The 20913-nt window shown below is 42.4% G+C and overlaps 1 protein-coding gene across 2 annotated transcripts; it reads left to right on the top strand.

The window, feature by feature from the left end:
* The first annotated feature begins 1892 nt into the window (after nucleotides 1-1892).
* Nucleotides 1893-20813, top strand: CCNB2 (cyclin B2). Of its 2 annotated transcripts, none has more exons than XM_049706018.1 (9): nucleotides 1893-2069; nucleotides 4595-4723; nucleotides 4829-4942; nucleotides 10282-10452; nucleotides 11115-11273; nucleotides 13008-13244; nucleotides 14626-14766; nucleotides 18775-18885; nucleotides 20531-20813. In XM_049706018.1, the coding sequence occupies exons 1-9, from the start codon at nucleotides 2046-2048 to the stop codon at nucleotides 20567-20569; spliced, it is 1125 nt and encodes a 374-aa protein (XP_049561975.1). In that variant the 5' UTR covers nucleotides 1893-2045; the 3' UTR covers nucleotides 20570-20813. The 2 variants fall into 2 exon arrangements, with proteins under 2 accessions (XP_049561975.1, XP_004274735.1); XM_004274687.3 differs by lacking the exon at nucleotides 20531-20813 and adding an exon at nucleotides 19976-20254 and having other exon boundaries at nucleotides 1897-2069.
* Nucleotides 20814-20913: the final 100 nt, after the last annotated feature.

Below are 20913 nucleotides of genomic sequence, written 5' to 3'. Positions count from 1 at the left end.
CGCACCTAGAGCCTGAGCTCTGCAACATGAGAAGCCACCGCAATGAGGAGCCTGTGCACCGCAACGAAGAGTAGCTCCCACTCGCCACAACTAGAGAAAGCCCACATGCAGCAACGAAGACCAAACGCAGCCATAAATAAATTAATTAATTAATTTAAAAAAAAGTGGATACCGTACAATAATGTGGAATGGAAGAGATCATGGGCAAGTGAAATGAACCACCACCAACCACACCAAAGGCCGGTGTTCATCCAAAGAAGGTGATGGTGTGTATATGGTCGGATTGGAAGGGAGTCCTCTATCATGAGCTCCTTCCAGAAAACCAAACGATTAATTCCAACAAGTACTGCTTCCAGTTAGACCAATCGAAAGCAGCACTCGATGAAAAGCATCCAGAATTAGTCAACAGAAAACGCAGAATCTTCCATCAGGATAATGCAAGACTGCATGTTTCTTTGATGACCAGGCAAAAACTGTTAACAGATTGGCTGGGAAGTTCTGATTCATCCACTGTATTCACCAGAATTGCACCTTCAGATTTCCATTTATTTTGGTCTTTACAATATTCTCTTAATGGAAAAAATTTCAACTGCCTGGAAGACTGTAAAAGGCACCTGGAACAGTTCTTTGCTCAAAAAGATAACACGTTTTGGGAAGATGGAATTACGAAGTTGCCTGAAAAATGGCAGAAGATAGTGGAACAAAAGGGTGAATACATTGTTCAATAAAGTTCTAGGTGAAAATGAAAAAAGTGTCTTTTATTTTTACTTAAAAACCAGGCACTTTTTGGCCAACCCAATACTTTCCCTTCCCAATACTCCTTCACTGAATATCTAATTTTTAGTTATAGGACAATGGATACACTAACATCTTCCCATGCCACGTAGTAGCTGCAATTATTTGTTTTACTAAAGAGCAGGTTTAGAAATGTTAGATCAAGGGAAGGAATTTAATTCAGATCACTTCATTTAAGGGTCATTAGTACCCCAGTAACAGAGAGAGAAACCATTTTTTAGAGTAGAGCAGGAGTGATGGGAAAACTTGCTCAAATTGTTAGATGGAGCCTATCATCAGAAGTCATTTCACTACCTTTACTGTGGGCCTTGGACCCTTTCCTTTCCTCTCTCCTTTCCCATTCCTCTCACTTTGTCTTTCCTCTTTTCTGGTCTTAACGCGAGCCTCTCACCCTGCTGCCCAAGGCTGGATCACACTTGTCTTTCTCATTTTAAAATCTTTTGCTCATCATAAGATAATTTATTCGACGAATATTTATTGAGCCCGATCACAACCCACACGAAACAATGTGCTAGGTGCCGGCAACACAATGGAGAGCTTACATGAATCACGAGTCACACAAATTGCATTTATCATTTTTTTCCCCCTCTCCTAGGAATCTTAGCTTCTGAATAAACACCACAATTTCCATTCCTTAAGCACACGTTTGAGTCTCAACCACCTAACACAGTGCAGCCCTAAACCAACCAGAGGCGCCTGTTCCCCAACCCAGGCAGGCCAACCCTACCTAAACTCGAACGCGAAATTTCCGGAAGAGAAATAATGGTCAGAAATGGCATTTCCAGGGTGTTCCTTAGTACCAACTTCCGCCCACCCAGTACAAACGTAGACATCCGTAATCCGTAGACATCCGTTGACATCCTCGTCAAAATTCAGACAAGGCGTCCTACGTCTGCTTTCCCAACGAGGTATTTCATTTTTGTTTATTTTAGGGCTGAGATTTTTAAAAAGACAGTAGGCAGGAAAAATACCGGTTGTTATGACAACCAAACGGGGCTGGATAATTCAGCCAATCAGCCTACGGGAATGTCTCCTACTTAGCCAATGGGAAGAGGGCGCCGTACGTAGGGCCGCCCAATGGGGGCGCGAGCGGCGCGGTATTTGAATCCTGGAACTCGGCGACTTCACGAAGATTTCCAGCGGTGCGGGCTCGGAGGCAGTCCTAACGGCGCCGGGGAAGCTAGTGCTCTCTGTTTCCAGTCCGCGTCTCTCCCTGGGCCGGGCTGCCACTCTTGCCTGTCCCGTCCCTCATGGCGCTGCTCCGACGCCCGACGGTGAGTGGGCCGGCGACCCCCAGCGCAGGCCTGGGCCTCGGCCGCGCAGCGCCCTCGGCCGCCTCGCTTCTCTCTCTCCTCCGCTCCGAGCTTCTTCGTCCCAACCTGCGCCGCTTTCCCCTTCTTGCGGGCGGCCCGGGCCCTGCGGCCTGTCCTATCCGCTCCGGCCGGCTTCTCCCCGCCTCGCTTCCGCTCCTCCGGGTCCCGGCTCCTGGCCTGGCCGTCCCTGCGCTGGGGTGGGGGAAGTGTGGGAAAGCGCCTCGGGGGTGGCAGTTGTCAAGTGAGCCCCCGGAGCACTGGGCCTAGGACGCGGCGAGCGATCCCCGAGGGCGCTTTGTTGTTAGAGAGTTACAGCTGCTTGGGGTTTCCTTCCTCTCTTCTCAAACTCCTTGCCAGCTAAGGGATCCGTGGTGAGGGTAGGGAGATGGACTGAAGAAATTCCGCAGCCTGTGAAGTGTTCTAATGTTTGATCAAGCAACAGCTGTGGTTGTTTTTCAGGTGTTTTCACTTCTCTTTTATTAGTTTCCTATTTATTTCTGCACACGAAGTGTTACAAGGCTAAGTTCACTAATGTATGCGTTTGTCCCTTTAAAAAAGTAATTTCTTTACTCAAGTGCAATAGAGATTTTGCATATAATTTGGAGCAATATGGCAGACTGAGAGAAGGGTCCAAATTCATTTATTTCGTCTTTGCAAAAAACAAAGTGTTAATGGTATTTTGGATTTTTTTCTGTGGGTTTGAATTGTACCTGGATCTACTTTTTTCTTTGCTGAAAAATAGAGGGCACTGACACACCTGAGCTCCATTCTCCTGGCTGTAGGGTTGTTAAAAGCTGGGGATTTCCCCTTCCAGATGGCTTAATTTAGATTACCAGGCTTCAACCCATAAGAATTGAACTTTGAAACACTTTTTAAACATCTCAGGAACTGCTGGAAAAATTGAACAGTGTGACTTTTGAGAATCCTAATAATAATAAGTTGATTACACTCGGTATTTAATTGTAACCCTTTTATGAATCTGAGTCAAATTGATAAGTAATTTTTGTCTAATCTATCCCATCGGGTGCTTTCATAGTCAAATTCTGTCTATTCAAGTAAGGCTTGAGTTTTTCCCTGCCCCTCTGTCTATCCTGGTAGGTCCATTCAAACCCCCTGTTGGGAAATTTTTTAAGATTAAGACCCCCCCCCCCCAATTTTCAGGGATAGTACATGCTGGTTTTTTTCTCATGAAATGTTTATCACATATAATCAAATAAACTTTTTTGTGTGAATTGTTTTTACTAACAAGTTTTGTTTCTAAGGACATTCTGTCTAAAGCAGGTTAAGGTCAACTAACAATTTTTTTTTTTTCGGTATGTGGGCCTCTCACTGCCGTGGCCTCTCCCATTGCGGAGCACAGGTTCCAGACGCGCAGGCTCAGCGGCCATGGCTCACGGGCCCAGCCGCTCCGCGGGATGTGGGATCTTCCTGGACCCGGGCACGAACCCGTGTCCCCTGCATTGGCAGGCGGACTCTCAACCACTGCGCCACCAGGGAAGCCCAACTAACAATTTTTATTTCATACAATTCAAACTTTCAATTTGAGATAAAACTATTTTACCCACGAAAACTATTTTCTTTCTAAATATTCCTAATAAAATAGAGAGTACATGCTATGGCACCCTCATGGCTAAAAAGCTGTATCTCTAAAGATCTTGTCTACCTGAGTACTTCTTATTTCTAGCATGGCATAAGAATCAAAGCTAGTTTAGGTTTTAAACATCTGGTTTTTAAACAGCTTTTTTTTTTTTTAAAGCAGAAACCACACTTTAAAAAAAATTTTTTTTATTTAGTTTATTTATTTATTTTTGGCTGCGTTGGGTCTTCATTGCTGTGCGCGGCATTTCTCTAGTTGTGCCGAGCGGGGGCTACTCTTCATTGCGGTGCGCAGGCTTCTCGTTGCGGTGGCTTCTCTTGTTGTGGAGCACGGGCTCTAGGCGCGCAGGCTTCAGTAGTTGTGCTCCGCGGGCTCTAGAGCGCAGGCTCGGTAGTTGTGGCGCATGGGCTTAGTTGCTCCGCGGCATGTGGGATCTTCCCGGACCAGGGCTCGGACCCGTGTCCCCTGCATTGGCAGGCGGATTCTTAACCACTGTGCCACCTGGGAAGCCCAAAACAGCTTTTTAGTATTGTGTCTTAATTGCACTTGTTACTCTTCTCTGTCAAGGAAATTTTTTAAATAGATGCCATTAATATCCAGGGATCTCTGACAAATGATGTGGGTACCATATGAGAAATGATCACTTATCTGTGAAGCTCTTAGTGGGATTTTTTAAAAATAGATAAGGTGGAGTGATTTGCCTAATTTAGAGTGATGTTATAAATCACAAATAGCATTTTTAGACTTCCTAAAATGTACCTTTTCCCTCTCGCAGATAGATCTCAGCATATTCACCTTTCCTGAATCAATTCTGACACTAGCAAAGTATTGTAAATGATCTCAACTCTTCAGTAATTTTTTTCCTTTTTTTTTTTTTTTTTTTTTTTAGGTGTCCACTGATTTGGAGAATACTGACACGGGAGTTAATTCTAAACCTAAAAGCCATGTGACTATCAGGCGGGCAGTTTTAGAAGAAATTGGAAATCGAGTTACAATCAGAGCCACACAAGTAACTAAGGTAACAACTGTGAGAACTGTACCTGCACACCCTAGGCTGATTCTGTAGAGCACTGAGGGGCAACACTGGCCCTCTTGCCCTATTCACATTTCTTTTCCCTTTTAGAAAGCTCAGAACACTAAAGTACCTGTTCCACCCACCAAAACAACAAATGTCAACAAGCACCTGAAACCTACTGCTTCTGTGAAACCAGTGCAGATGGAAGTGTTGGCTCCAAAGGTAGGAAGTTCTGAATTTACAAACATACTTAACGAAGTAGGCTGTTTGGGGCTAGGATATAAGGGTACCTTTACTGTCAGTGCAACTTTTTTTTTTTTTTTTTTTTGCGGTACGCGGGCCTCTCACTGTTGTGGTCTCTCCCGTTGCGGAGCACAGGCTCCGGACGCGCAGGCTCAGCGGCCATGGCTCCCGGGCCCAGCGGCTCCGCGGCATGTGGGATCTTCCTGGATTGGGGCATGAACCCGTGTCCCCTGCATCGGCAGGCGGACTCTCAACCACTGCGGCACCAGGGAAGCCCCTCAGTGTAACTTTTGAAGAACAGTGATAGCTAGAGCTCTACTTTAAAACAACAGTGTAGAAAATGAACATACACATCTTTTCAGTGATGGTACCTTAATATAATATCATGACCTTGAATAACAAAGTTAACTACCTTAATACCCAAATAAATTTAGTGATCTCAGAGGAAAATTTGGTAGGTTTTATTAAAATAACTCACTATAAGAATGAACTTGTCCATGAAGATGGTGGAAGCTTACAATTCTGAGACCTTCACTCATGGAAGAACAAAGTAATGCCAAACTTCTGTGTTGATAGATTGTAGTCTCCGTGACTGGGTAGCTCAACTGAAGTTAGAATGCTAATGGACCCACTGGCCTGTTCATCTTCCACCATGTTCTAGTTCATGCATGCTCTCATTCATAGATTACACACATTCATATAATTACAATGAAGCAAGCACTGTTGTAGGTGCTGAGAATACAACAATGACCACTTCACACTTTCTAGCTCAAAATATTTATATATTATTGTATGTTTGAAATTAAAAACATTGAATATGTTTGAGAAACAGGTGAGTACTTACTATACACATCCAATTGTGTTAAGGCTGATAAAGAGACATCTTGCCTTGAGGAGACTTATCCAGAAGGGGCATCTGTACCCGAAAATTAGATATATAATCCGAGGGCATGCTGCTAGGTGCCCATGGGCAATGGATGACTGAATGCAGGGTGCATCTAAAGGAGGGAGAGAATCTTGAGGGATGGAGTGGTCTGGGGAAACTTCCTGGAGTAAGTGGGATTTTTAAGGATAGGAAGAAGCTGATAGGAAGGGGCACCTTTTGGGGGAACAAAGCAGCAATAGGAATCAAGGCACCAAAAAGGGAATAGGCCTATAAATTATGTCCTTTGGGGCAAAGAGTCAGCAAGTCTAAATTGGGTCAGATGGTTTGTGTGAGGAAACAGGAAAAAAGTTGGGAAGAAGGTTGCAGCTGGATTTGAAGGCCTTGGAATTTGGATTTTATCCCATTAGGCAGTGAGGAACCTGTAGAATGTTTTGAGGAGGAGAGACCTGATGTAAGCAGTGCAGGGTGGCCATGGAAGGGACGTTAATTAGGTGGTACTGCAGTTTTCTAAGCAAGGGCTGATGGGTGTCATGAACGAGCCCATATCTCCCCTAAGTGGACATCCACATACCAGTATCTATACGGGTGCTAAGAAACAACCTCAAATGTGTTGGGATGTACCAGAACTCCTTTCAGACACATCATCCTGTATTCAGAAGGAATTCTTTGGCTATGTTGCTTGGAGTGGAGGAGTGAGAAGCTTAAGCACTTGAGTATTTAAGGAACCATTTATGGAATAAATTAATAAAATATAGGAAATTCAGGAGATTGAGGTAGCTTTGGGGAAGGTGTCTCATTTGGATTTAGACTTGTTGAGGTAACAGAGAGACAGCCAATGGGAAATGCATTTGGAAATGGGCCAGCAATATCTGAAGGAGAGGGCTCCAGCCATTCACAGGTATTTGCAGAAGCTTATTATCATGCAATTTTTGGAGAAAACAGTTTTTTGCTGACTCATGAGGCTTTGGCAGACTGAGTAGTTTGAAGGAAGGAAGAAGGCTTTTTACTAGCCTCTTGTTTGGTGGGTACTGGGGAAACAAGGTGAGTGAACCACTGACTGTCCCCAGGAAGCTCCCAGTCAAGTCGAGAATGTCAGAGTGAAAGCATGCACTATAATACCCTGTAGCAGAGGTAGATGCAAGCTTAGGAGATGTACTGGGGAGTGGCAGCTAGAAATTCTGATGAGGTTTTAGATTTACAGATTTGATTGAAACACTAAATTTGGTGATAGTCATTATTCAACTATAAGAATCTTTTATGGGCTAACTTTCCCTAAAACAAAAACTATATATAAAAGAAAACGAGCACAATTATTCATATTTAAAAAAAATAGGGTGCCTTTTATTTTTAATTACACAAGAAACATGCATAAATAAGCAAGACAATACAGAAATAGAGTACATAGAATAAAGGGTCAGTTCATTTTAACTATTCTCCCTACCCCCAAAATTCCACTCCACTGCATTCCCTAAAGCTAATCATGGTAACTGATTTTGCCTTTCCACAACTGAGTATGCTTTTGTACACACGTGTACACAGTCATTGCTATAAATCATGAACTGTCTGTTTGGAATCAACAGTTTTTCTTGGAGTCCTTCCTTATTGCACTTAATTGACATTGTTTATCTATTATAAATTTAGTAAATAAAGGAATTTTGTGTTTTACCAAAACTTGTGTAAATACCTATATATTTGCATATTCATATTAATCCGTTCTCTTAACAGACCCGACTCATTAAATGTTGGTGCTAGGAGAACTTCAGTAGCCTTTACTCACAGTCTACCCATCCTTTACCAAAGAGCAGGTTCTCAAGTTCAGCAAAATCTGACAGCTTTATTGCTTTTATTACTACTTTTCAGTTGTCTCTGACAACCCACAGGGCTCATTCATTAATCTAATTTGAAGGTTTTTGTTCTAGAACCACTTTTGTAATGGGTAACTAGCTGATGCGTTTTTTTTTTTACCTTTGCATGCAGCAGACTCTGGACAGGATTGCACAGTTGGCCCACAGGGCTTAGGCTATAATCTGTACAGGGAAGCGGGATCTTAGAAAGGATTTCAGAATAATTAGATTATGTTGGAGTCCAAAAGGAATGCTTTCAATAAATTCTAAATTAAGGCCCAGAGCAATTATCCTTGTCTCATCCTGGTGGCCTTAGATATGGCTAAACTCAGATATACTTCTGCGTAGACACAGGTAAACATTTCAAGCTGCTAAGGCAGTCTGAAGCACATGAAGATAACCTCTGCCTTCTTAGGCTTTCTAGTACTGATTGCCCTCCCTGGGGAGAGTGATGATGCTTATTCTTAAAAAAGGTAACCTTAAACTGAAGCTACATGGGCTTATTAAAATGCACATCTGATTCTAATTACTCTTGCTCAGTTTCTTCAGTGGGTTCACTTACATTCAAATAAAATCTAAACTCCTTAGCTAAGTTGTGCTCACCTTCCCAGCCCATTTCTGTCACCTCACGCACTACCTTCTGCCGTCCCAAATCAACATGCAGTTCCCAGACTTGCCTTTTTTTTTAAAATGTCACTTTTTTGTTGTTGTTGTTGTTGTTGTTGGGGGTAGGAGTTAATTAATTAATTTTTGCTGTGTTGGGTCTTCATTTCTGTGCAAGGGCTTTCTCTAGTTGTGGCAAGTGGGGGCCACTCTTCATCGCAGTGCGCGGGCCTCACTATCACTCTTGTTGCGGAGCACAGGCTCCAGACGCGCAGGCTCAGTAGTTGTGGCCCACGGGCCCAGTTGCTCCGCGGCATGTGGGATCTTCCCAGACCAGGGCTCGAACCTGTGTCCCCTGCATTGGCAGGCAGATTGTCAACCACTGCACCACCAGGGAAGCCCCCAGACTTGCCTTTATTTCTTGGCTTCCCCTGGGATTTTGTGCTTGTGTACCTTTGCCTACTCATTTTCCTTGAGGTCCTACCGTCTCTGGTAACCTCACTAGGTTTCTCCCTGGTACCCCAGGTAGCTCTTCTTATTCCTTCTAACAGTTCTTAAATTCTTGAGTAGATGAGGTATACCTGTATACCTCTTGCTCACCTAGCCCTTCCTCAGTTTAAGACCTTTGGTTTAAGAGGGAAGGGCATGTTTTGAATTGCTGTCTATCTATCTATCTATATATATAGTTACTGTTTTCTTCTTCTCTAAGACTGGAAACTATAATCATTGAGCTTTAATGTAAATTAAAATTGTTTATTATACTGCCTTCTCTTTCCTTCTGTATTTTATTACTTTAATACATATTCTTATAGCCTTGCAGTCCTAGGCTATACTTTGAGAAGTACCTCTTATTCTTTAAAAAAGTAATTGTTTATGCTTCATTACTAAATGCTTGTTTAAACTTCATAAAATTTTAATTTGTGTGATTTTTATAAATAATCACCCAGTCAGCATAAGAAAATAAAATACTGGGTGTATACTTGCTCAGTCTTTGCTTCCTCCTTCTGTTTTATTCATAGGCTGGAATGTGCTTTCCTGCTTTTGTGTTGCCAATTTCTCAATTTAGAATAAATTGGTTCATGAGAAGAAAACATTACACTTGCACAAGGGGCTACTGCTAAAGTGAACTATCAGCTCTAGGAATCTCTGAACCCAGGTGTCTAACTTTCTTTCACTCAGTAAATATTTGCTGTGTCAGGGATGACATAGGTATTTGAGATACCTTAGTGGACAAAATCAGTTTGAATAAATGTAAGGTTATAAAGCTTACATTCTGGTAGAGGTAGACAGAAAATAATATACATCATATATAAATAAACTCTATAATATATTAGGAGGTTATCGATTCTTTGGGGAAAAACACAGTAAAAGAGATGAAGCATATGTGTGGGGGGAATAGAAGGCAGATGGTAATTTTAAATAGGACAGACCTAATTGAAAAGATAACACTTAAGCAAAACTTGAAGAAGGTGAGGGAATTATCCATGTGGATACAGGGACAAGAGGCTTCTGGGAAGAGGGAGACTGCTTGAGGTGAGGGAGACCTGGCCAGGAGGCTGGAGAGAAGCAAACCCGGGCCCCCTGCACTGGGAGCGTGGAGTCTTAACCACTGTGCCACAAGGGAAGTCCCCTAGAGTGTTTTTTTTAACATTTTTATTGGAGTATAATTGCTTTACAATGGTGTGTTAGTTTCTGCTTTATAACAAAGTGAATTAGTTATACATATACATATATCCCCATATCTCCTCCCTCTTGCATCTCCCTCCCTCCCACCCCCTAGAGTGTTTTTAAACAGGGGAGTATATCTCCAAAAACTTCATCCCCTACATCTTGAATTATTCACCTCTTACTCTGAAATGTATTTGTTTTGGCTTTATCATTTATAAAAATGCATATGATACTTTTAAACCAGTTGGCCCTGCTTGTATTTGTGATCAAGGCTACTCCTAAGGTAGTGATACATACACTTTCATTTGTGGGTGTAGGGTCCCTCTCCCACACCTGTGGATATCTCCATGAAGGAAGAGAACCTCTGCCAAGCTTTCTCTGATGCCTTGCTCTGCAAAATTGAGGATATTGATACTGAAGACTGGGAGAACCCTCAGCTCTGCAGCGACTATGTTAAGGATATCTATCAGTATCTAAGGCAGCTTGAGGTGAGTGGGCCTTTGTGTTTTGGTTGTACAGCAGTGTGGAATTTACCACATAGCTGGGAAGGAAATGAGGTCAGCTTTTTTTCTTAACTTATTTTTTTTAATTTATTTTATTTAATTAATTAATTTATTTTTGGCTGCCTTGGGCCTGCTGTGCACGGGCTTTCTCTAGTTGCAGCAAGCGGGGGCTACTCTTCGTTGCAGTGCATGGGCTTCTCATTGCAGTGGCTTCTCTTGTTGCAGAGCATGGGCTCTAGGTGTGCGGGCTTCAGTAGTTGTGGCACGTGGGCTCAGTAGTTGTGGCTCGCGGGCTCTAGAGCACAGGCTCAGTAGTTGTGGCTCACGGGCTTAGTTGCTCCGCGGCATGTGGGATCTTCCTGGACCAGGGCTCAAACCTGTGTCCCATGCACTGGGAGGTAGATTCTTAGCCACTGCGCCACCAGGGAAGTCCCTAAAATTTATTTTTCATTGAAGTATAGTTGAATTACAATGTTGTGTTAATTACTGCTGTATAGCAAAGTGACTCAGTTATAGATATATGTATTCTTTTTGATATTCTTTTACATTATGGTTTATCACAGGATATTGAATATAGTTCCTTGTGCTACAGTAGGACCTTGTTGTTTATTGAGGTCAGCTTTTTAAACTTTTAACTCCACCTACAGGTTCTACAATCCATAAATCCACATTTTTTAGATGGAAGAGATATAAACGGACGCATGCGTGCCATCCTGGTGGATTGGCTGGTGCAAGTCCACTCCAAGTTTAGGCTGCTGCAGGAAACTCTGTACATGTGCGTCGCCATCATGGACCGATTTTTACAGGTAAGGGACTTCGTGCAGCTCAGTGAACTTTGCATTTATGCACTGCCAAGGTGTGGTGCCTCTGAAGAAAAAACCAAAAGCCAATTAGATGCCAAAGAACTTCAAGTGCTAGAAAAGGAAGTAGTCCAAGTGTGTCAAACCTCTGGTGATGCTGACCAACGCTGGGCATTTCTGTTAGGTCAGCCTGCTGAAAAGTGCTCAGGGGAGATGCTGCCTTGCCGCAATCATTCATCGGAGGAGATAAACCATCAGATGGTCTGAAAGTCCATCTGAAGCCTGTGGTGCCTTTGGAGGCTGGTTCTCCAGGCCCACTTGCACAGTTTCCATAGTTCAGTACTCTTTGGTGTTAAGCTTCCTCATCTGAAAAATGAGAGTTTGGCTAGAGGACTTAACAGTTTCCAGCCGGCTGTGGCATTGAATCGGTGTAGAAGAGGCAGGAGGCAGACTTTTTACAAGGGGTTGGAGGTATGTGTGGGGAGTGTACTCAGTGTGAGGTCTAAAGTAAAGAGGGAGGTAAGAAATTAAGCCGAGAAGCGTAGTGATCAAAATATTTCTCAACTGGTAATGTAAGAACACTGAGCAGTTAGAAGAAATGCCAGACATTAACCACTGGTGCGTTGTCTACCAAATGGGTAGCCCTTCAGATAAGGCTTTATTTATTTAAAGTCAACATTTATAATACAGGTGTAGGTCAAGCCCAAACCATACAGTAATAATTGTGTTGATAAGACTGACCCTGAGATACTGCAAAATGCTAAGTAATCATAGAGTCATTAGTTTTTTGTTTTGTTTTGTTTTGTCTTTGTGGTACGCGGGCCTCTCACTACTGTGGCCTCTCCCGTTGCGGAGCACAGGCTCCGGATGCGCAGGCTCAGCAGCCGTGGCTCACGGGCCCAGCCGCTCCGCGGCATGTGGGATGTTCCCGGACCGGGGCACGAACCCGTGTCCCCTGCATCGGCAGGCGGACTCTCAACCACCGTGCCACCAGGGAAGCCCGAGTCAGTGGTTTTTATTATACAATCCTCACTGGATACGAAAGCACTGTTATATTTTTGGTAGATTTTCAATATTGAGAGTTGAAGCAAAAAAACACAAATTCCTAGTTTAAAAAGAAAAGAAAGTTAAGGGAAACACTTATCCTCTAGGCTGAGATTTTCTCTGACCCTGAAGCATCTTTGGAAGGTTCTTCAGGCTGAATAATGAGTGTACTTTTGGTGAGGATTAAGGAGACACTTAAGGCACTTCCTCAGCCCTAGTCATCCATTAAATTCCTGCTTTTTTGCTTGGCCTCATCCTGATTCAGACCATGCTGAGTGCCATATTGGGGCTTCCCCAGACACTCAAGCCAGGATGATGGGGGTGGAGCAGTGCCTGGGAGCTTGGTTGTCAGTCAGCAATTGACTGATCTTGGGCTGATGTATGCATCTTTTCTCAGTCCATCTATTTCTAAGTGGGGTAAAAAATATGTACTTCCTAGGTTTTTTGTGAGGATTCGATGAGATGATTGTTTGAATCTTAGCACTGTGCCTGGCACATAGCAAGCACTCCATGATAGACAGCTCCTGTGAGCCATGGTGGTGCCTGTGATCAACACTCAGCTTCCTGTGCCCTTAAGAGGGGTGTGAGCAGAGACAACGTGCTCTTCTTCAGGACTTGTTTTCCTCTTACTTTCTTCCACCCAGAGCCCCCATCCTCTTGTTAGTTAAGACTTTTGACACACTCTTCTTCAATTAGGTTCAGCCAGTCTCTCGTAAGAAGCTTCAACTGGTTGGGATTACAGCTCTGCTCTTGGCTTCCAAGTATGAGGAGATGTTTTCTCCAAATATTGAAGACTTCGTTTACATCACAGACAATGCTTACACCAGTTCTCAGATTCGAGAAATGGAAACTCTAATTTTGAAAGAACTGAAATTTGAGTTGGGTCGACCTTTACCACTACATTTCTTAAGGCGGGCATCAAAAGCCGGAGAGGTAAGTGCCTCCAATTCCATAGGAGACTTTATTTTGCTGTTTGTTGTCTCATCCCAGAAACACTGACCCAATTAAAGGAAAACTCATGAATTTATAGGATGCATCTTTTAGATAAGTCCTAACACTTATCAGTTCTTCTTTTTTTAATTTTTTATTAAAGTAGAGTTACAGTGTTGTGTTAAATACTGCTGTACAGCAAAGTGACTTTTTTTTTTGAGCCCTATTTCTTTTTTTTAATTATTTTTAAAAATTGAAGTGTAGTTGATTTACAGTGTATTAGTTTCTGGTGTACAGCAAAGTGACTCAGTTATACATACATATATACATTCTTCTTCATATTCTTTTCCATGATGATTTATTACAGGATATTGAATATAGTTCCCTGTGCTATACAGTAGGACCTTGTTGTTTATCATTCTACATGTAATAATTTGCATCTGCTAGTCTCAAACTCCCAATACTTCCCTCCCCCCTCCCCCTCCCCCTTGGCAACCACAAGTCTCTACTCTATGTCTGTGAGTCTGTTTCTGTTTTATAGATAAGTTCATTTGTGTCACGTTTTAGATTCCACATGTAAGTGGTATCATATGTTTGTCTTTCTGACTTACTTTGCTTAGTATGATAATATCTAGGTCCATCCATGTAGCTGCAAATTGCATTATTTCATTCTTTTTTATGGCCGAGTAATATTCCATTGTATATATGTACTACATCTTCTTTATCCATTCATCTGTTGATGGACATTTAGGTTGTTTCCATGTCTTGGTAATTGTAAATAGTTGAGCTCTATTTCTTAAGGGAAGAGAGTTAAGGGGCTGAACATTGACATATGAATTCGTTTCTGAGGGCTGCCATAACACAGTACCCCAAACTGGGTGGCTTACAATAGAAATATATTGTTTCTCAGTTCTGGAGGCTAAAATCTGAAATCAAGGTCTTGGCAGTGCTGGTTCCTTTTGAGGGCTGTGAAAGAAGGATCTGTTCTAGGCCCTGGGCCTTTTCACATGGTCTTCTCCTCATGTGTCTCTTTCTCTTCACGTGGCGTTTTTTTTTTTTTTTTTTACATCTTAATTGGAGCATAATTGCTTTACAATGGTGTGTTAGTTTCTGCTTTATAACAAAGTGAATCAGTTATACATATACATATGTTCCCATATCTCTAGATGCAAGAGGGAAGAGATATGGGAACTTATCAGTTCTTAAAAGACTTCATGTTCTGTGTTTGTAACATACTGTGGAATAGAGCAGTGCCTGGGAAAGAAAAGTGAGTGAAGTGGATTTGAGTTCCTAGATCTTTTTTTTTTAGAGTTTCTAGATCTTCACCCAGAATTTTGCAAGAGAGTCATAACAGCCATGCTTCTTACCATCTGTTCTTTCATAGGTTGATGTTGAACAGCACACTTTAGCCAAATACTTGATGGAACTGACTCTCATTGACTACGATATGGTGCATTATCACCCTTCTAAGGTGGCAGCAGCCGCTTCCTGCCTGTCCCAGAAGGTTCTAGGCCATGGAAAATGGGTAAGTGTTGAATTTAAGAAGAAATTAATTAGCTGTATTTTAGGGACTCTAGACACAAAAGGCGTTAGCATTTGTCACACACTATCCTTGAAGCAGTTGCTAAAAGGCCACAGGCTTAAAAGAGCTGCTTGGAATGATGCAGGCGTAACCTAGGTGACAACACCATGGTACGCAAACATATTACAGAGTCGTAAAGAATGAGGAAGGCCACTAAGAGCTGATACGCTAAGATTTCTGGGATGTTTTGTTAAGTGAAACAAGCAAGTTGTCAAGCACATAAGACAAAGCAGGGCCAAGGCCTGCCCTGGCTTACCCGGTAAAGATGAGAGGAGCCACTCTGAGGTTCATAAAACTAGCCAGGGGTGTCAGCTCCTGCCTGGCTTCTTGTTTCACACACCAAAAAGGGTAACAGTGAAACAAAAGGGGCCACTGGCTGCAGTGCGAGTCAGAGGATCGCTTCTGTGGATGGGCCCATTCTGCACTGCCACTAAGCAGTTTTAGAGTCTGTATCTGTAGCCCACAAGCAGCAGAGCAAACACCCCAGCAGAGCCCAGGAGGTGATAAGGAGCGGTCTCATTACAGCCTCCTACCCACAAGAGATAGGGAAGTGAGTGGGAGACGGCTTGGAGGCGGCCCCCTCGCCTGCTACCCCATCATGTTCCAGGAGGATCACAAAGCACTTTGCCAGGACAGATCAATGTGGTTCAGGCCTTTGTCTGCGTGGCCTATGTGGTGGATATGTGTAAGAATGCCAGGGCATCGTGGTGGACCTTTTCCTCTACACAGTATGTAGAGTTTACATTTTATGTAAGAAAGAATGGGAGTAAGAGAGAGAGCATATGTATCTGTGCTTATGTATTTGCTAATTTTTCAAAAAATACAAGAAGAATAGACCAGAAACTAATGAAGATGGATACCTCAGGGTGGGTATCAGGGTAGAAGGTTGAGGATAGGAGCAGAACTTCTGGTTGTAATTTTTTATTAACTTGTATACAGTGTAATGTAACTTTTTTGACTTTTGAACAATATGAATGTTCTATGCAAACCCGAAACTGGAATTAAGCAAAAACAATGTCACTATATATTCAAAGTGGTAACAGACCAGAGGGAAGAATTAATTCCCGTAACTTTTGAACACAGCACTCCGACTGTGCATTTTTAGTGGGATGTGAAATTAAAACAAAGGACCAAAAAAGGTAACATACTTAAAGTTTACTTAGGAGGTTTACTAATCTGTTTCTAGGTTAATAGTGGTCTGTTATTATAATCCTGGAACTATTTTTATTGTAGGATAAAGCAAAGATTCGTGTATTAAGGACTAAAATTTTCACTGTAAGAAGATAAAATATTGTTAACAATTAAAAACAAAGGAAAACCCTATAATATTAAGTCTGTTTTAAAAATATCAATAAATTCATAATGAAAGGCCCAGAAACAATGACAAGCCAGTAGCAATGAAGATACCTAGTGCTCACATCTTGCATACTCAGTGCCATGACATACTCAGAACTAGGGCTCCTTCAAGAAATAGCTGATTTCAGGGCTGTGGCAGGGGAAGTACAAGATGAGCCTGGATCAGTTTGTAACAGGTAGCAAGCAAATTCTCAGAGATCAATGAGGTCACATCAAAAGGACATAGAAACTGGCTTGAAAGGGCTCCTTCTGACTAAAGTTGAGCATTAAAAAGAATTGTGACAGTAATGGATTGTAATGCATTAAAAAATGCATGAGCCCATAATGATAAAAAAAGAAAGGAAGGAAGGAAGGTAGGGAGGGAGGGACTTAAAAAAAAATCAGTAGAATGCCAGCTAATTAAAGTAGAAACAGTGGTAGAGATAGAAATCCACCATTTTTAAACCCCTAGTGTAATAATTGATTCAAGCAAGGATCGTCAATTGATGCTTATAGCATTAAGTAAAATAACTTGGGCAAACAAGATTCACATTGTTCTCAAAATATCACTCCACAGATGTGTAGTATTTTTTGTGGTACGCGGGCCTCTCACTGTTGGTGGCCTCTCCCGTTGCGGAGCACAGGCTCCGGACGCGCAGGCTCAGCGGCCATGGCTCACGGGCCCAGTCGCTCCGCGGCATCCTCCCGGACCGGGGCACAAACCCACGTAGCCTTGCATCGGCAGGCGGACCCTCAACCACTGTGCCACCAGGGAAGCCCGATGTGTAGTATTTCTGAAGAAAAACTGTACCTTTGTGATGGAGACGTCTGGCAGTTACTACCTTAACCCAGTGATTGAGCTTGGTATCACCAGTGGTGAGACTACCTGACTTTACCTGCCTTCTGGTGTAATAGGAAGTATGCATTATCGCCTAAATAGAATTCATGTCCAAAATGTTGGACATGAATCCAGTCATCATGAAACACAGACGAATCCAGAATGGGACGTTCTCAAAGTAACTGACCTGGATCCTTCAAAAAAATCAATGTCATTTAAAGCCAAGAAAATGGGAGTTTTAAAGACTAAAGACAACAACAACCAAATGTACTGTCTGTACCTTGATTGGATCCTGGATGTAAAAAGAAAAATCTATAAAAGATATTTTTGCAACAATTGCAGAAATTTGAATATTGACTATATATTAGATGATATTATGGAACTGTTGATGTTTCTTATGCGATAAAGGTATTGTAGCTAGGAAGGAAAATACTTTTTAGGAGATGCTTTAGGAGAAACATTTAGAAGTGATGTGTCATGGCGTCTGCAACTCACTTTCAAATGGTCCAGATGTTTGATGGCTTCAAAAATCTCACACAACTTTTGCCGAACCATTTGAAAGCGAGTTGCAGACACCATGAGTGAGAGAGAGAAAGAAAGAGGAGGAGAGAAAAAGTGACAAAATATTAAGAACTGATGAATCTGCACAAAGAATATACAGATGTTCATTATCTTATTCTTTCAGTTTTTCTATAGATTTGAAAATTTTTGATATAAAAATTGAAGGCAAAAAGGCCACTGGTAACATCTATGGCACATGCTCTTGGTACCAATGGCTTATTTTCGCCAAATTACTCTAAGAGGTGCTTTCTTGGCCCTAAACCTATTAACTATAGGCCTCCCTGTTTCCTGGCAATTGATTTCAAAATACCAGTGGTTGTGCATTACATCAGGATTCACTCCTGCTAAGTTCTTTTTTCCTTTAAACTGTTTTAGGATTAAGGTTATATCGTGGTTTATTTTCCCAATTATATTATGCATTTGAAAGGGGTGTGTTTTAGCTTTTAGAATTTTATCACAAATCTGAAATAAAGTCAGGTTACATATCTTCATACAAAGTAAGTCATGTTATCAATCAACAGCTGTCCTTTTGCTTGAATTTTGGTCTCTGGGAGGCTGGGCCACGAGGCTGGGTGTAGATGCTTCTCTGAGTGCTCTGTGTTCTCTAGCGCTTAACTACACAGGGCCCGACAGGAGAGTGCTGCTGGGAGGTCTTCGTTCTTCTGGGTTTGGTAGCTTAGATTGCTGCTTACGGGCCAGTTTATTTCTTAATCCTGAACCCCTTTCCCTGACCGACAATACAGATGTCTGTGCTCTCGAGCTCCCTACCAGCCACTGCCAGGCAGGGCTTTAACGAGGGGACTGAGATGTGCTAGACCCCGATCTCTGTAAACCCTTTGTTGGGTTTGTTTATACTCTGCCTCACTTTCCTTCCCCTTTCAGTGTGGTGACAGAGGCAAGCATGAAAGCTTTGTTCCTTGAAGTACCCTACTTACATACACAACCTTCTTTAAAACATCATTATTTGGGACCCTCTCCATTTGATTTAGCTGAGAGCTATGTAACGTCTTAATTTAGTCCTGCTCCGAGCCAGAGTCATCCTGCATTTACTGGCTGCTTTGCTGGTACCATGGTAGTGGTTGGGGCTGAGACTGACTTTCCAGCAGGTAAGAATATTTTTTATAGCTTTTAATTAAGTAATGTCAGCATGTGTAAGATGTGCTCTCCTAAAGAAGTGGAGGCTTTATCTTGCTTCTTCTGTTTGCGTTGTGTTCCAGAACTTAAAGCAGCAGTATTACACTGGATACACAGAGAACGAAGTATTGGAAGTCATGCAGCACATGGCCAAAAATGTAGTGAAAGTAAATGAAAAGTTAACGAAATTCATCGTAAGTACTCTTTCCTAAGCTGTTCAAAGCGCTGGATTATGGGTTTGGGGTATGAGAGGATGTATGTGTGTTTGCATTTTCATGTAAATATTTTGGCATGTGTGAGAGTCTGTTTTAGCACAAACTCTTTATATTTTTCTAGTACAGCTGGGGATGGAGCATACGCACAAATCCCAAGAACTGACTTTCTTTAAAATAAGGTAGACAGGCTCGCTATGTCCAGGCCCAAGCAGCTGTTCAATGTATTATCCTTGCTTGACCCGGCATCCTGGGTAGGGTGCACAGCAAGCAGGGAAGGCTGGCCGGCATGCAGGAGTCCAGCTTAAGTGGCCCTGTGGAAGGCTTGGGTGTTCGGGTGACATCATTCAGGGCCTTTGTCCAGCACCTTTTAGGACAATGACTGAGAGGCACCTGAACAGCCAGCATGGTGAAGCAGTCCATTCAGGAAGCATCCTGGCAGCTTGGAGTCTGTCTCTGTGTGGCCGACCTGAGAGGAGAAACCAGAGGAGAGGGGGTGCTATCCTGTGCTTGTGTGAGGCCAAATATCAGAGCTCACCACGGGTCTGACAGAGAGCAAGGCATTCGTACCAAGTGTCCTCACGGCCTGATTTGCTTCCTTACTTGTAGTTTCAGCATTATTTAGTACACCGTGGAAGTGTCATGTTTTCAGTCCTGAGAGTATCATCTGGGATCTAAGCACTAGTTGCCACTCACTTTTATGGCCAGTTACTGCTCCCAGTGCTGGCAAATCCGTTATGTCCTGATGGCACTTAGGTATGATAAACACAGCTCCCACCTCCCACCCCTCTGGGAGCTCATGAGAGAAAGCCTACTCTTTGGACCTTGAAACCGTCACCTGTGCTACCAGCTGGGTTTTATCCACCACTAGGCATGGCAGGAAATTGTCAAGCACAACCATCATGCCCTAGAGCACTTGCTGGCTTCAGTGATTTGGCATCATCATACCCTTTGAAGACTGTGGGTCTGGCCCTTTGATACTTGTAAATTAGACTAGGAATAAGGTGTAAGCTTGGGGGTGGCGGGGCGGTGGTGCTCCTGATGTGTGCTTAATCACAGATGACTTCTGCAGGCCATCAAGAATAAGTATGCCAGCAGCAAACTCCTGAAGATCAGCACGACTCCCCAGCTGAACTCAAAAACCATCCAAGAGCTTGCCTCACCTCTGCTGGGACGGTCCTAGGCTGCCGAGGCCCTCAGGGAAGAGTGCTTCGTCTGTGCACTTTGTCTTGCTGATTTGGAACTCCTGACTTTATATATAGTCCTCTGGTCTATTTCATGAAACCTTTTCTCAGACTGATTTTCTAAATGTATATTGAGGAAAAATAAAGCTGTTGATTTTCTTAAGGTATCCTATGTGTGTGTATTTGGGTATTCTATACTGAAGAAATCAATAGAAGCTTGTTTGACTAATTTCTTTTTGAGCTATTATGATTGTAATATGTCAATTATTGCCCTGATGGCTTGGGGAAAGACCTTACCATTCTTGGAGAAAACTACAACTTGGCTTCAGTGAACGCTCACCCATTCCTAAAGATTGGTTCATTATATAAAATTTAAAATGGGAGGATAACCATGACATTCCCTTTCTAGAACCTGCGTTAACTATTTTCTAATTCCTATACAGGAACACCTGGCCCACAAGGTTGATGGCTTCCAGAAGTAACCCTCATAATGTGTTTCACTCCAAGGCATGGTTGAGACCAGGAATAGCAGTGCTAAGGGGCCACAGCTGGAAAAAGGAAGCAGGCCTGTGACATCCTGTTAAAGGTGAAACTTGGAATGCTTTTTCCTGTTGTTCTAAGTACGTTATGGTTTATTTTATTTTTTGAATGTTATTTATTTTTTCATACAGCAGGTTCTTATTAGTTATCCATTTAATACATATTAGTGTATATATGTCAATCTCAATTCATCACACCAACATTATGGTTTATTTTAATTTTTTGGTGGGCATTAGAAAACTGTTAAATGTAATCAAAGAGGGAATGCATTCTCAGTCTCCAACCA

Source organism: Orcinus orca, chromosome 2, assembly GCF_937001465.1.
Source record: "Orcinus orca chromosome 2, mOrcOrc1.1, whole genome shotgun sequence".
In the NCBI taxonomy this organism is placed as follows: domain Eukaryota; kingdom Metazoa; phylum Chordata; class Mammalia; order Artiodactyla; family Delphinidae; genus Orcinus; species Orcinus orca.
Note: the sequence above shows the minus strand (reverse complement) of the source record. Positions and strands in the feature narration are given on the sequence as shown.

Excerpts from the sequence above, each read along its gene's own strand:
- CCNB2 (XM_004274687.3), top strand. The coding sequence starts at position 2,046 with ATGGCGCTGCTCCGACGCCCGACG. Across the intron at positions 2,070-4,594 it reads CGCTGCTCCGACGCCCGACG|GTGTCCACTGATTTGGAGAA; the intron begins GTGAGTGGGCCG and ends TTTTTTTTTTAG. Across the intron at positions 13,245-14,625 it reads GGGCATCAAAAGCCGGAGAG|GTTGATGTTGAACAGCACAC; the intron begins GTAAGTGCCTCC and ends GTTCTTTCATAG.